The 14,016-nt window shown below is 48.9% G+C and overlaps 1 protein-coding gene across 1 annotated transcript in view; it reads left to right on the top strand.

Annotated features, from left to right (window-relative positions):
* Positions 1 to 14,016, top strand: part of LOC126191090 (UDP-glucosyltransferase 2-like) — a 110,606-nt gene that overhangs the window by 75,421 nt on the left and 21,169 nt on the right. The window contains exon 5 of the mRNA XM_049931817.1: positions 12,040 to 12,262. Coding sequence (XP_049787774.1) covers positions 12,040 to 12,262 — 223 coding nt within the window. The remainder of the gene's footprint in view (positions 1 to 12,039; positions 12,263 to 14,016) is intronic.

The following is a 14,016-nucleotide window of genomic DNA, read 5'->3' as shown; positions in this document are numbered from 1 at the left end:
ACATGAAAAAATCTAGTGGGAACGTTTGGTAATTTCCCTTTACTGTAAGTGAATAGAGTCTGACTTTTTCTGTCGACGGGACGATATGTGCAGAAAGTGGCACCCTCGCTTCACTGATAGCGGTCCTCCTCTTATTCTTAAAGCGTGCGGTGTCGTTCCACCGGTACCATTTGGAACACCAGTTATGATTCTAGTGCTCTCGAAAGACAACACAGGATCCGCAAAATGTAGCATCAAGGGGATCTGGTCTGAATACTGTCTCTGGACAAACGTTCGCAGGAGGCCAACGACAATTAATAGTTTAGTCAGCGTAAGAGAGCAAACTGCTATTCATCACACCAAATCTAAATTCAATTTAATTCATCTTATATTCTCTTGCAGTTACTCATGGGGGACGCTCTTCCATACGCTACAGCTTCATCAGTAGACAATCGAAGATTGCTGCTTACACTGTCTGGATCCTTTGTGTACATGGAAAACAAAATTGGTCCTATCAAAGTCCCTGGGGCACTACTGACAACACACTTGTCTCTGATAAACAGTCGCATGCTCAGACCTTCGTTAACAGTCTGTAGTGTGACTTGTAACAAAAGAATCCCTGAAATCTAGCTATATGGAATCAGCCTATTACCCTAATCTGTGGTTCCCCGGACATGATGTAAAGTGAGGTGAACTTCGGACGAGCCATACTTTCTACACCCCCTTTTATTCGTGGATTTAAGCTATTCCCCCTCAAGGAGATACAGGTGTTTCAAAAATGACCGGTATATTTGAAACGGCAATAAAAACTAAACGAGCAGCGATAGAAATACACCGTTTGTTGCAAAATGCTTGGGACAACAGTACATTTTCAGGCAGACAAACTTTCGAAATTACAGTAGTTACAATTTTCAACAACAGATGGCGCTGCGGTCTGGGAAACTCGATAGTACGATATTTTCCACATATCCACCATGCGTAGCAATAATATGGCGAAGTCTCTGAATGAAATTACCCGAAACCTTTGACAACGTGTCTGGCGGAATGGCTTCACATGCAGATGAGATGTACTGCTTCAGCTGTTCTATTGTTTCTGGATTCTGGCGGTACAGCTGGTCTTTCAAGTGTCCCCACAGAAAGAAGTCACAGGGGTTCATGTCTGGCGAATAGGGAGGCCAATCCACGCCGCCTCCTGTATGTTTCGGATAGCCCAAAGCAATCACACGATCATCGAAATATTCATTCAGGAAATTAAAGACGTCGGCCGTGCGATGTGGCCGGGCACCATCTTGCATAAACCACGAGGTGTTCGCAGTGTCGTCTAAGGCAGTTTGTACCGCCACAAATTCACGAAGAATGTCCAGATAGCGTGATGCAGTAATCGTTTAGGATCTGAAAAATGGGCCAATGATTCCTTTGGAAGAAATGGCGGCCCAGACCAGAACTTTTTGAGGATGCAGGGACGATGGGACTGCAACATGGGGCTTTTCGGTTCCCCATATGCGCCAGTTCTGTTTATTGACGAAGCCGTCCAGGTAAAAATAAGCTTCGTCAGTAAACCAAATGCTGCCCACATGCATATCGCCGTCATCAATCCTGTCCACTATATCGTTAGCGAATGTCTCTCGTGCAGCAATGGTAGCGGCGCTGAGGGGTTGCCGCGTTTGAATTTTGTATGGATAGAGGTGTAAACTCTGGCGCATGAGACGATACGTGGACGTTGGCGTCATTTGGACCGCAGCTGCAACACGGCGAACGGAAACCCGAGGCCGCTGTTGGATCACCTGCTACACTAGCTGCGCGTTGCCCTCTGTGGTTGCCGTACGCGGTCGCCCTACCTTTCCAGCACGTTCATCCGTCACGTTCCCAGTCCGCTGAAATTTTTCAAACAGATCCTTTATTGTATCGCTTTTCGGTCCTTTGGTTACATTAAACCTCCGTTGAAAACTTCGTCTTGTTGCAACAACACTGTGTTCTAGGCGGTGGAATTCCAACACCAGAAAAATCCTCTGTTCTAAGGAATAAACCATGTTGTCTACAGCACACTTGCACGTTGTGAACAGCACACGCTTACAGCAGAAAGACGACGTATAGAATGGCGCACCCACAGACTGCGTTGTCTTCTATATCTTTCACATCACTTGCAGCGCCATCTGTTGTTGAAAATTGTAACTACTGTAATTTCGAAAGTTTGTCCGCCTGAAAATGTACTGTTGTCCCAAGCATATTGCAACAAACGGTGTATTTCTATCGCTGCTCGTTTAGATTTTATTGCCGTTTCAAATATACCGGTCATTTTTGAAACTCCCTGTATATTCAAACTTGGAACAAGCTGAAGAATTGTGCAGCGAACGGACGTTCAGGATACTGGTTTGTAATAGTCTTAGGGAGTCACGTGCGCTTTTGTGAAGTCTCTTGGAGCATTCGCGATAAATACGAGATAATTACGCGACTTACGCCGATGAGTACTCTTTGTAAAAGGGAATTGGGTTTCCATACCGGCGCGGGGTAGCCGTGCGGTCAGGGTCGCCTTGCCACGATTCGCGGGGCTTCCCCCATATGAGCTTCGATTCCTCCCTCGGGAATGGGTGTGTGTGTGTCGTCCTTAGTGTAAGTTAGTTTAAGTTAGATTATTAGTGAGTAAGCCTAAGGGCCGATGACCTCAGCAGTTTGGTCCCATGAGAACTTACCACAAATTTCCAAAAAATTTTGTTTCCATCTGCACCTGCCGACTTACCCATGTTCTACCATTCCAGCTGCTTTTCAACGCCATAAATGCCTGTTTATATGTCATTAAGACTGTCAACCGATGGTATGTCTGTGTAATCCTCTTATGTGAATGTTGTTTTAAACGTGAAATTTAAATTGCACGCGCAAGAATCGTCTACGAATGACTGGATAGAAGAAGCCTCCGACGCGCTTAGTGATTTCACGTTGGATCAAAATGTTCCCTTGTTCTCGGCTAGATCTTTCGCTAACATATATCTGTAGAAGTTTCCAACTGCTTCATGCATCAGTCTTTTGTAAACGCACGAATTTCTATCGCGTTTTGCCTGTCGAACCGAGAATGCAACAGTCCCTATTTTCTTAGCTTTCTCCGAATTTTATGCTACAATCAACTTAATCTTTACCCACAATTCTTCTACGTCCATCACAATGAAAGTTAATGTCGTCCATTCATTGTCTAACTAGGATGCTAACAACTGCTTAATTGCCCTCTCGAACAAAATTACAGTTCTAGCCTTCTTGACTGACTCATTAACTTTATTAACCATCGCGAGTATGACAACATCGTGATGTCCAGTCCCCACTGCAGAGGTACGGTAGCAGAACGACGCTGTGCATTGGGGAGAGCCTTGCACAGAAAGTCAAATAACGGGATGGCAACATAGAACTGTTGTGGAAAATATTCCATGCACATTATCATACCGAGCGATGTGGCGCAGTGGTTATCACACTGGACTCGCATTCAGGAGGACGACGGTTCAATCCCGCGTCCGGCCATCCTGATTTAGGTTTTCCGTGATCTCCCTAAATCGCTCCAGGCAAATGACGGGATGGTTCCTTTGAAAGGGCACGGCCGACTTCCTTCCCCGTCCTTCCCTAACCCGATGAGACCGATGACCTCGCAGTTTGGTCTCTTCCCCCAAAACAACCCAACCCCACATTATGATAGGCAACCTGGCATACATCTTCCGCATTTGGAGCGGATTACTCGAATTGCCTATCTTTACGTGCATGAAATTTTCTTCAACCCACTTTTGCTCTGTCCACTCCAGAGAATGAGAAAGGAAAGGGGGGTGGGAAACGTGTATGGTATGTTACCAACACGGTGGTCATTTTGAAGGTCGTCATTTTTAATGCCACTGCCAGTTTTCCATTGGAAAGGGGTTATCTAGCTATTAAGTACATAGCGATTGATTCTTGAAAAAAATGGTGGTTATATTTTTGAGCATATGTTTAATCACTCTCTATTTACGACTGATGTTTCTACCTTGCAGGTGACACGAAAGCTGATAGTGTGAACACACTCCGAATGCGTTGAAATCGTCCTGACATCAGAATATAGGAGAACTCGTGTCGTCGCAGAGGTTCCCAACCAACACCACACTAACAGACCAGCCATTACCTAGAGTGCGATGAGGAAACTTCACACGAAATTCCATGAAGGTGTCTGTGCCGCAGACAAACAGAAATCTATTCGACTGAGTCCATTTTGCAGCGAGATGCAGCGAAAACTGCACTCTGAATTCCCACTGAGCGACATCGGAACTGCGGTTGCTGTTGCTTCATCCGTAACCGTTTCTGATCGCCCAGTTTTTGGTTTGCTCGCGATGCTCAGATTCACAGAGTTCTGCGATAATTTTCTCCACCGCACTAATCAGGTTGAAATGCAGTGTAGTAACACAGGGGCTGCTCTCTCCTGATATCGGGACGATCTCACTTGTGTTAAGGCCACCAGCTTTGATGTTACCTCTAAGGAAGAAACATCAGTCATCCCTGGGGGATGACATTCTCAAACGAATAGCATCAATCATTGTAATTCGCTATGTATTCACTATTTCTCCACTTGAAAATTGCTAGTTCCATCAAAAAGGCTGCTTCCGAAATGGCCGCCATGTTGTCTCTCTCCCTCCCTCCCCCCCTTCTTCCCATCAAATTTTAGTTTATACAACCGTTTTTATTTTAAAAGGGTGATTCCACACTTATGATGTACCTGGTAGTTTCTGCGACATAAATCTCGGTTATGACCACGATACTAAAACTGGAGAAGAGGGGTAGAGAAAAAATTTTGCCGAAGGAGAGCACTGTAAGTTGGTTAAAGTGGAATATTTAGCAGACAAAGAGAGGGTTGCGTAGGACTGATTACAAAGTGTGGGCGCCGGCCGCTGTGGCCGAGCGGTTTTAGGAGCTTCAGTCGAGAACCGCGCTGCTGCTGCTACGGTCGCAGGCTCGAATCCTGCCTCAGGCATGGATGTTTGTGATGCCCTTAAGTTAGTTAGGTTTAACTACACTCCTGGAAATTGAAATAAGAACACCGTGAATTCATTGTCCCAGGAAGGGGAAACTTTATTGACACATTCCTGGGGTCAGATACATCACATGATCACACTGACAGAACCACAGGCACATAGACACAGGCAACAGAGCATGCACAATGTCGGCACTAGTACAGTGTATATCCACCTTTCGCAGCAATGCAGGCTGCTATTCTCCCATGGAGACGATCGTAGAGATGCTGGATGTAGTCCTGTGGAACGGCTTGCCATGCCATTTCCACCTGGCGCCTCAGTTGCAACAGCGTTCGTGCTGGACGTGCAGACCGCGTGAGACGACGCTTCATCCAGTCCCAAACATGCTCAATGGGGGACAGATCCGGAGATCTTGCTGGCCAGGGTAGTTGACTTACACCTTCTAGAGCACGTTGGGTGGCACGGGATACATGCGGACGTGCATTGTCCTGTTGGAACAGCAAGTTCCCTTGCCGGTCTAGGAATGGTAGAACGATGGGTTCGATGACGGTTTGGATGTACCGTGCACTATTCAGTGTCCCCTCGACGATCACCAGTGGTGTACGGCCAGTGTAGGAGATCGCTCCCCACACCATGATGCCGGGTGTTGGCCCTGTGTGCCTCGGTCGTATGCAGTCCTGATTGTGGCGCTCACCTGCACGGCGCCAAACACGCATACGACCATCATTGGCACCAAGGCAGAAGCGACTCTCATCGCTGAAGACGACACGTCTCCATTCGTCCCTCCATTCACGCCTGTCGCGACACCACTGGAGGCGGGCTGCACGATGTTGGGGCGTGAGCGGAAGACGGCCTAACGGTGTGCGGGACCGTAGCCCAGCTTCATGGAGACGGTTGCGAATGGTCCTCGCCGATACCCCAGGAGCAACAGTGTCCCTAATTTGCTGGGAAGTGGCGGTGCGGTCCCCTACGGCACTGCGTAGGATCCTACGGTCTTGGCGTGCATCCGTGCGTCGCTGCGGTCCGGTCCCAGGTCGACGGGCACGTGCACCTTCCGCCGACCACTGGCGACAACATCGATGTACTGTGGAGACCTCACGCCCCACGTGTTGAGCAATTCGGCGGTACGTCCACCCGGCCTCCCGCATGCCCACTATACGCCCTCGCTCAAAGTCCGTCAACTGCACATACGGTTCACGTCCACGCTGTCGCGGCATGCTACCAGTGTTAAAGACTGCGATGGAGCTCCGTATGCCACGGCAAACTGGCTGACACTGACGGCGGCGGTGCACAAATGCTGCGCAGCTAGCGCCATTCGACGGCCAACACCGCGGTTCCTGGTGTGTCCGCTGTGCCGTGCTTGTGATCATTGCTTGTACAGCCCTCTCGCAGTGTCCGGAGCAAGTATGGTGGGTCTGACACACCGGTGTCAATGTGTTCTTTTTTCCATTTCCAGGAGTGTAGTTCTTAGTCTAGGCGACTGTTGACCTCAGATGTTAAGTCCCATAGTGCTTAGAGCCATTTAACCATTTTTGAACAAAGTGTGGTACTCTGCTTCAAAACAGTCTTCGGGCTGAAGACCACAACAGAGACAGTAATACAAAATTGTTAAGGCTTTCGTGGCCATTTCTTGACAAACTGTCTGTTGGCATCTGTGTCGGGTTCTCCGAGCGACTGTCGTCTGATGATTTTTCTGACGTTTCTCCAGCACGAGTCAATGGCCAAGGTTTCACCCTCGATTGCTGGTGGTGGACTGGAGCCGAGTTCGCGGCCGCAAACTATATATACCTGGCGTGCCAACGTCCGAGGGTTTCTCCGCGGACATTTCCGGTGCGGTTATCTTCCTACCTGCAACGATCGTTCGCTGCAGCACAGGAAGCCAGGTTTCGTTTACCTTGAGGCTTTTCTCTTTCTTATTGAAGCTTTTGTCCAGTTTGTGAATTTCTACAGCTTTTCTGAACAAGCTGTTGTGCTAGCTCTTCTATACAACCAGTACTTCCGAGTCGGCGAATTTTACTACGTGGTCGGTCTCACACGGAGCGTGCTCTGCCACGGCCGATTTATCCACCTGTCCCAACCTGCAATGTCGTTTTTATTCTGTAATCCTGGTGTTGATCGGTCGTCCAGTAATTCCAACATGAACTTTTCCGCATGTGCATGGTATGCAGTACATTCCTGGCATTGCAAGAGGGTCCCTTTTCTCTGCTGCCCATCTGAGACACTCTTTGATTTTCTTTGTCGGTTTGTATATAGTCTTTACGCCTTTTTGGGCAATATACGTCCGATCGACCGATTCTGTCCGTCACTGTGGGAATGTGTGGCAGAAAGGCCGTGACCGACATTTCTTTTTCTTATTTCTCGCTTCGCCGAGTGTTTGGCTCTGTTATACACTCCTGGAAATTGAAATAAGAACACCGTGAATTCATTGTCCCACGAAGGGGAAACTTTATTGACACATTCCTGGGGTCAGATACATCACATGATCACACTGACAAAACCACAGGCACATAGACACAGGCAACAGAGCATGCACAATGTCGGCACTAGTACAGTGTATATCCACCTTTCGCAGCAATGCAGGCTGCTATTCTCCCATGGAGACGATCGTAGAGATGCTGGATGTAGTCCTGTGGAACGGCTTGCCATGCCATTTCCACCTGGCGCCTCAGTTGGACCAGCGTTCGTGCTGGACGTGCAGACCGCGTGAGACGACGCTTCATCCAGCCCCAAATATGCTCAATGGGGGACAGATCCGGAGATCTTGCTGGCCAGGGTAGTTGACTTACACCTTCTAGAGCACGTTGGGTGGCACGGGATACATGCGGACGTGCATTGTCCTGTTGGAACAGCAAGTTCCCATGCCGGTCTAGGAATGGTAGAACGATGGCCAGTGTAGGAGATCGCTCCCCACACCATGATGCCGGGTGTTGGCCCTGTGTGCCTCGGTCCTATGCAGTCCTGATTGTGGCGCTCACCTGCACGGTGCCAAACACGCATACGACCATCATTGGCACCAAGGCAGAAGCGACTCTCATCGCTGAAGACGACACGTCTCCATTCGTCCCTCCATTCACGCCTGTCACGCTACCACTGGAGGCGGGCTGCACGATGTTGGGGCGTGAGCGGAAGACGGCCTAACGGTGTGCGGGACCGTAGCCCAGCTTCATGGAGACGGTTGCGAATGGTCCTCGCCGATACCCCAGGAGCAACAGTGTCCCTAATTTGCTGGGAAGTGGCGGTGCGGTCCCCTACGGCACTGCGTAGGATCCTACGGTCTTGGCGTGCATCCGTGCGTCGCTGCGGTCCGGTCCCAGGTCGACGGGCACGTGCCCCTTCCGCCGACCACTGGCGACAACATCGATGTACTGTGGAGACCTCACGCCCCACGTGTTGAGCAATTCGGCGGTACGTCCACCCGGCCTCCCGCATGCCCACTATACGCCCTCGCTCAAAGTCCGTCAACTGCACATACGGTTCACGTCCACGCTGTCGCGGCATGCTACCAGTGTTAAAGACTGCGATGGAGCTCCGTATGCCACGGCAAACTGGCTGACACTGACGGCGGCGGTGCACAAATGCTGCGCAGCTGGCGCCATTCGACGGCCAACACCGCGGTTCCTGGTGTGTCCGCTGTGCCGTGCGTGTGATCATTGCTTGTACAGCCCTCTCGCAGTGTCGGGAGCAAGTATGGTGGGTCTGACACACCGGTGTCAATGTGTTCTTTTTTCCATTTCCAGGAGTGTACTTCTAATATCACTTGTGGAGTAGCAGTTGCTCCTCAGAACACTTTCCAAATATTTTGCGTCTGAGGTGCGGTGGCTCACGTTTTCTTCTTGCCCGCGTTACGAGCCTATTAATCATGTCTCTTTTTTGGTTCGGGTGGTGAAAAGAAAGTTCAAATGTGTGTGAATTCCTAAGGAACCAAACTGCTGACGTCATCAGCCCTTAGCTTTACACATTACTGAAACTACTTACGCTAATAACAACACACACACCCAAGCCCGAGGAAGGACGAACCTCCGGCGGGAGGGACCGCGGAGTTAGTGACATAGCGCCTCTAACCGCGCGGCCACTCCGCGCGGCTCGGCTGGTGGTTTGGTAGTTTGTGCAGGTGTCGGTCCGGGTGTGTCGGTTTTCGAAACATGCTGTGTCCCAGGTTTTCACCATCCCTTGTGACCAGCACGTCTAGAAAAGGTAGTTTTTTGCCCTCCTCTATTTCCATAGTAAATTTTATTTTGGCATGGAGACTGTTCAAGCGTCTTAAGAAGTTACCGAGCTGATCTTCACCATGCCTCCACACAACGAAGGTATCATCGACGTATCTGTACCACACTTTAGGTTTACAAGGTGCCAAGTCCAGAGCCTGTACTTAGAAGTGTCCCATGAAGAAGTTGGCCCCACTGGGACTAACAGGACTACCCACGGCGATGCCTTCCGGCTGTTCGCAGAAGTTGCCATTTCACGTGAAATAGCTCGTGGTGAGACATGCATGAAAGAGCTTGGTGATGTCTTGAGGGAAGATGGAACCGATGTGCTACAGAAAGTCCCTGAGTGGCACTCCTGTAAACAAAGAAACAACATCAAAGCTGACCAGGACGTCGTTTGGCGCAAGTTTTAGTTTCTTCAGCTTCTCAATGAAATGTCCTGAGTCCTTAATGTATGTGTCAATATTCTCCACGTCTGGCTGGAGCAGGCCAAGTGTTTTGCCAGTTTATACATCGGTGAGCCAGGAGCGCTAACAATCGTTCTTTGTGGAACGTTTTTCTTATGGATCTTGGGTAATCCATACAGCGGCTGGTCCTGGCGGAGGTCGAGTCCTCCCTCGGGCATGGGTGTATGTGTTTGTCCTTAGGATAATTTAGGTCAAGTAGTGTGTAAGCTTAGGGACTGATGACCTTAGCAGTTAAGTCCAATAAAATTTCACACACATTTGAAAAATTTTAATCCATACAGCCGAGGTGGTAGGACTTCTGTGTCGCGGACATTCCTCTGTAAATCCGTCGACAGAGAAGACGTCTTGATTAACCGATTCGTATTCGATGTGATACGCTGTGTCGGTTTTCGGTGCGTCGACTGACCTAATAGGCCCCGGATCTTCTACTCATAATCTTCGGTCTTCGTTGCGATGGTTGCATTTCCCTTATCGACAGGCAGTAGCAATCGGCTGTAAAAGAGCACTCGCTGTGTGAGACCGACCACGTAGTAAAATTCGCCGTCGCGGTAGTTCTGGCTGTAGAGAAGAACTATCACACCAGCTTGATCAGAGAAGCTGTAGAAATAAACAAACACGAGAAGAGCTTCAACAAGAAAGAGGAAAGCCTCAAGGTAAACGGATCCTCGCTCCCCGTGCTGCAGTCAACAATCGCCGCAGGTAGCAAGAGAACCGTACCGGAAATGACGGCGGAGAAGCCCTCGGACGTTGGCGCGCCAAGTACGAGGGTCACTCCAAAAGAAATGCACACTATTTTTTAAATCTATCTTTTATTCTACATGTTTGAAAGTTTTACAGTGTGTAGATACATCCTTTAGGAACAATATTTTCATTTCCCCACGTAATTTCCATCCCTCTCAACTGCCTTACGCCGTCTTGGAACCAGCGCCTGTATACCCGCACGGTAAAATTCTGGACCAGTCTGTTCGAGCCACTGTTTGGCAGCGTGCACAAGGGATGATCATCTTGAAACCTTGTTCCACGAAGAGAGTCTTTCAGTTTCCCAAAGAGATGATAGTCACATGGAGCCAAGCCAGGACTGTAAGGCGGGTGTTTCAGTGTTGTTCATCCGAGTTTTGCGATCGCTTCCATGGTTTTTTTGACTGACATGTGGCCGTGCATTGTCGTGCAACAGCAAAACATCCTGCTTTTGCCGATGTGGTCGAACACGACTCAGTCGAGCTTGAAGTTTCTTCAGTGTCGTCACATATGCATCAGAATTTATGGTGGTTCCACTTGGCATGATGTCCACAAGCAAGAGTCCTTCGGAATCGAAAAACACCGTAGCCATAACTTTTCCAGCAGAAGGTGTGGTTTTGAATTTTTTTTTCTTGGTGAATTTGCATGATGCCACTCCATTGATTGCCTCTTCGTCTCTGGTGAAAAATGATGGAGCCATGTTTCATCACCTGTCACAATTCTTTCAAGAAATTCATCTCCACCATTCTCGTACTGTTCCAAAAGTTCGCTGCATACGGTTTTTATTGTTTCTTTGTGAGCCACTGTCAACATTCTGGGAACCCACCTGGCACAAACCATTTTTTAACGCCAACACTTTCAATATTCTGCAAACACTTCCTTCCCCTATCCCAACGTAGCGTGACAATTCGTTCACTGTGATGCGTCTGTCAGCAGTCGCCAATTCGTTAACACTCTGCACACTGTGTGAAGTGTGTGCAGTATGAGGCCTGCCGCTGCGAGGACAGTCCTCAATACTGCCGTGCCCGCTTTCATCACGTAACCTCCTTGCCCACCGACTAACTGTACTGCGATCGACAGCAGCATCTCCATACACCTTTTTCAATCTGTTCTGGATGTCTGGATGTCTCCTTTTCACAGCACAGGAATTCTATGACAGCACGTTGCTTCTGACGAACGTTAAGTGTAGCAGCCATCTTGAAGACATGCTGTGACGGCGCCACTCACGGGAACGGGTTGAACTAAGTTTGAAAACAAGCAGGAAGGATGTACCTACACACTGTAAAACTTTCACAGATGCAGAATGAAAACTGTATTTTTACAAAAATAGTGTGCATTTCTTTTGGAGTGACTCTCGTACGTATAGTCTGCGGCCCCGAACTCGGTTCCAGTCTATCACCAGCAATGGAGGATGAAACTTTGACAGTGGCAGCGACTCGTGCTGGCGAAACGTCAGAAAAATCATCAGACGAATGTCGGCGGAAGAACGCGAGACAGAAGCCTACAGGCAGTTTGTCAGGGACAGTAATTCTGAGAAAGGGCTCACTGAGAAAAGGTGGGACCCGCAAGCTGCGTCCTCAATTTAACTCGAGTCAGAGTCTACCACACAGGTTTTCTTGCCCCAGACGCAAACACGAGACAATCCCTAGCAACAGCGCTGCCGATGCTTCTCTGCAGGAGCTGCAGCGGTTCCTGGACGGCAGCCCGCAGGGGGTGGTGTTCTTCAGCCTGGGCACCATGGTGCGCTGCGACACCTTCTCTCCGGACAAGATGGCCGCGCTGCTGGCCGTGTTCTCGGCGCTGCCGCAGCGCGTGCTGTGGAGGGTCGACCCGGCCAAGCTGCCGCCGCTGCCGGCCAACGTGCTCGCGCGCAAGTGGATGCCGCAGAACGACGTGCTCAGTAAGTAGTAACAGTGTTCGCTGGGAGGACATGCGAGGCTCCCGTTCCGCGGGTACAGTGGTCCCTTTGCACGTGGTGTACGAGTGTTGTGTTTCACTGCCTAATTTACACCTCGCTTTTGGCGCGCAAGAAAAGTCAACGGACTTGCGGAGACTGCTTACTTCGCTACTCCCAGCCCATCCCCGCACGCAGCAGGGAAGAAAAGTCACATGTACAGGGTGTCTCACCATACCTATTACAGGCGTGTGGGAGATGTAGAGGGGACGTACTAAGTAAGTTCTGATACACCGACTGGACGTAAAATAAGTCAGAAGAACTAATCACTTCCAAATGTCCCACTTCATAGCAGAGTAGGTAATGGTAGAGCGACAAAGTGCATTTCTCGAAAACATTTCCAGGACCACCTCAGTCCGTCACGTAGCGTGTGGTTATAATTAAAGTGCAACTATTCACGAAGTGTGAATTACCGTACGGCAACGAAACGTGGTAGGTACGCTAATACGGTAACACGGCACCGATTTGCGCTGACAAAAAATAGTTCTAACTTTGACCACCAGGTGCAAATCTGGCGCTGTAACTACGAGTAAGACGTAATGTCTGTATGTAATGGATTACGACCCGGATGTGGACAGATAAGGCCCAATAAGAGAGAAAGGAATAACGTCGATTTTATTATTAACCGCCGCTTGCACAGTTTGTTCAATACGAGCACTGTAAACGTCGACGAGATGTTACACCCGTAAAACGACGTCATCAACAGTTGCTTTCCGCAGTTCCGATAGAATATGAGCAACGTGTTCCTGTATTCTGGCCTTCAGGTCGGGTAGAGACTAAACGCGTCACCGGTAAATGCGCTGTTTTAGATATCCACAGAGCCAGAAGTCACATCGATGCAGATCAAATGATCTTGCAGGTCATGTATCTGGAAACCCTCTGCGGATAGCACGTTCGCGCAAGGCTGCATGAAACAGATCACTGGGTGAACGACATGAGGTGTTCTCCTATCTTGAATGATAACTGTGGTTTCCACACAGTTGCGCTTTTCCAATGCAAGAATCCCATGCACCTGACTGGCCGTCTGGGTGTATTTTATTCAATGAAGAACGGACGGAGAGTAAAGTAACTTGTGAATCCACACCACACAGTGACAAACGGCGAGTGCAGTGGCTCTTTGTGGACAACACGCTGTTTAATATTACCCCAAAAACAGCCGTTCTGTGTATTGGCTGAACCCTGCAGTGTAAAAATGCCATGTCTTTCCATACAATATTGGCCGGCCACACATCATCAACTTTGATCCGTGTTAAGAAAATTCAGAACGATGCTGCGGGTCATTAGGTTTCGGCTACTGTACCATCTGGATCTTGTACGGTTTTTTTTTTTTTTTTTTTTTTGGTCATCAGTCTACTGACTGGTTTGATGCGGCCCGCCACGAATTCCTTTCCTGTGCTAACCTCTTCATCTCAGAGTAGCACTTGCAACCTACGTCCTCAATTATTTGCTTGACGTATTCCAATCTCTGTCTTCCTCTACAGTTTCTGCCCTCTACAGCTCCCTCTAGTACCATGGATGTCATTCCCTCATGTCTTAACAGATATCCTATCATCCTGTCCCTTCTCTTTATCAGTGTTTTCCACATACTCCTTTCCTCTCCGATTCTGCGTAGAACCTCCTCATTCCTTACCTTATCAGTCCACCTAATTTTCAACATTCGTCTATAGCACCACATCTCAAATGCTTCGATTCTCTTCTGT

Source organism: Schistocerca cancellata, chromosome 6, assembly GCF_023864275.1.
Source record: "Schistocerca cancellata isolate TAMUIC-IGC-003103 chromosome 6, iqSchCanc2.1, whole genome shotgun sequence".
Taxonomy (NCBI): Eukaryota; Metazoa; Arthropoda; class Insecta; order Orthoptera; family Acrididae; genus Schistocerca; species Schistocerca cancellata.
Note: the sequence above shows the minus strand (reverse complement) of the source record. Positions and strands in the feature narration are given on the sequence as shown.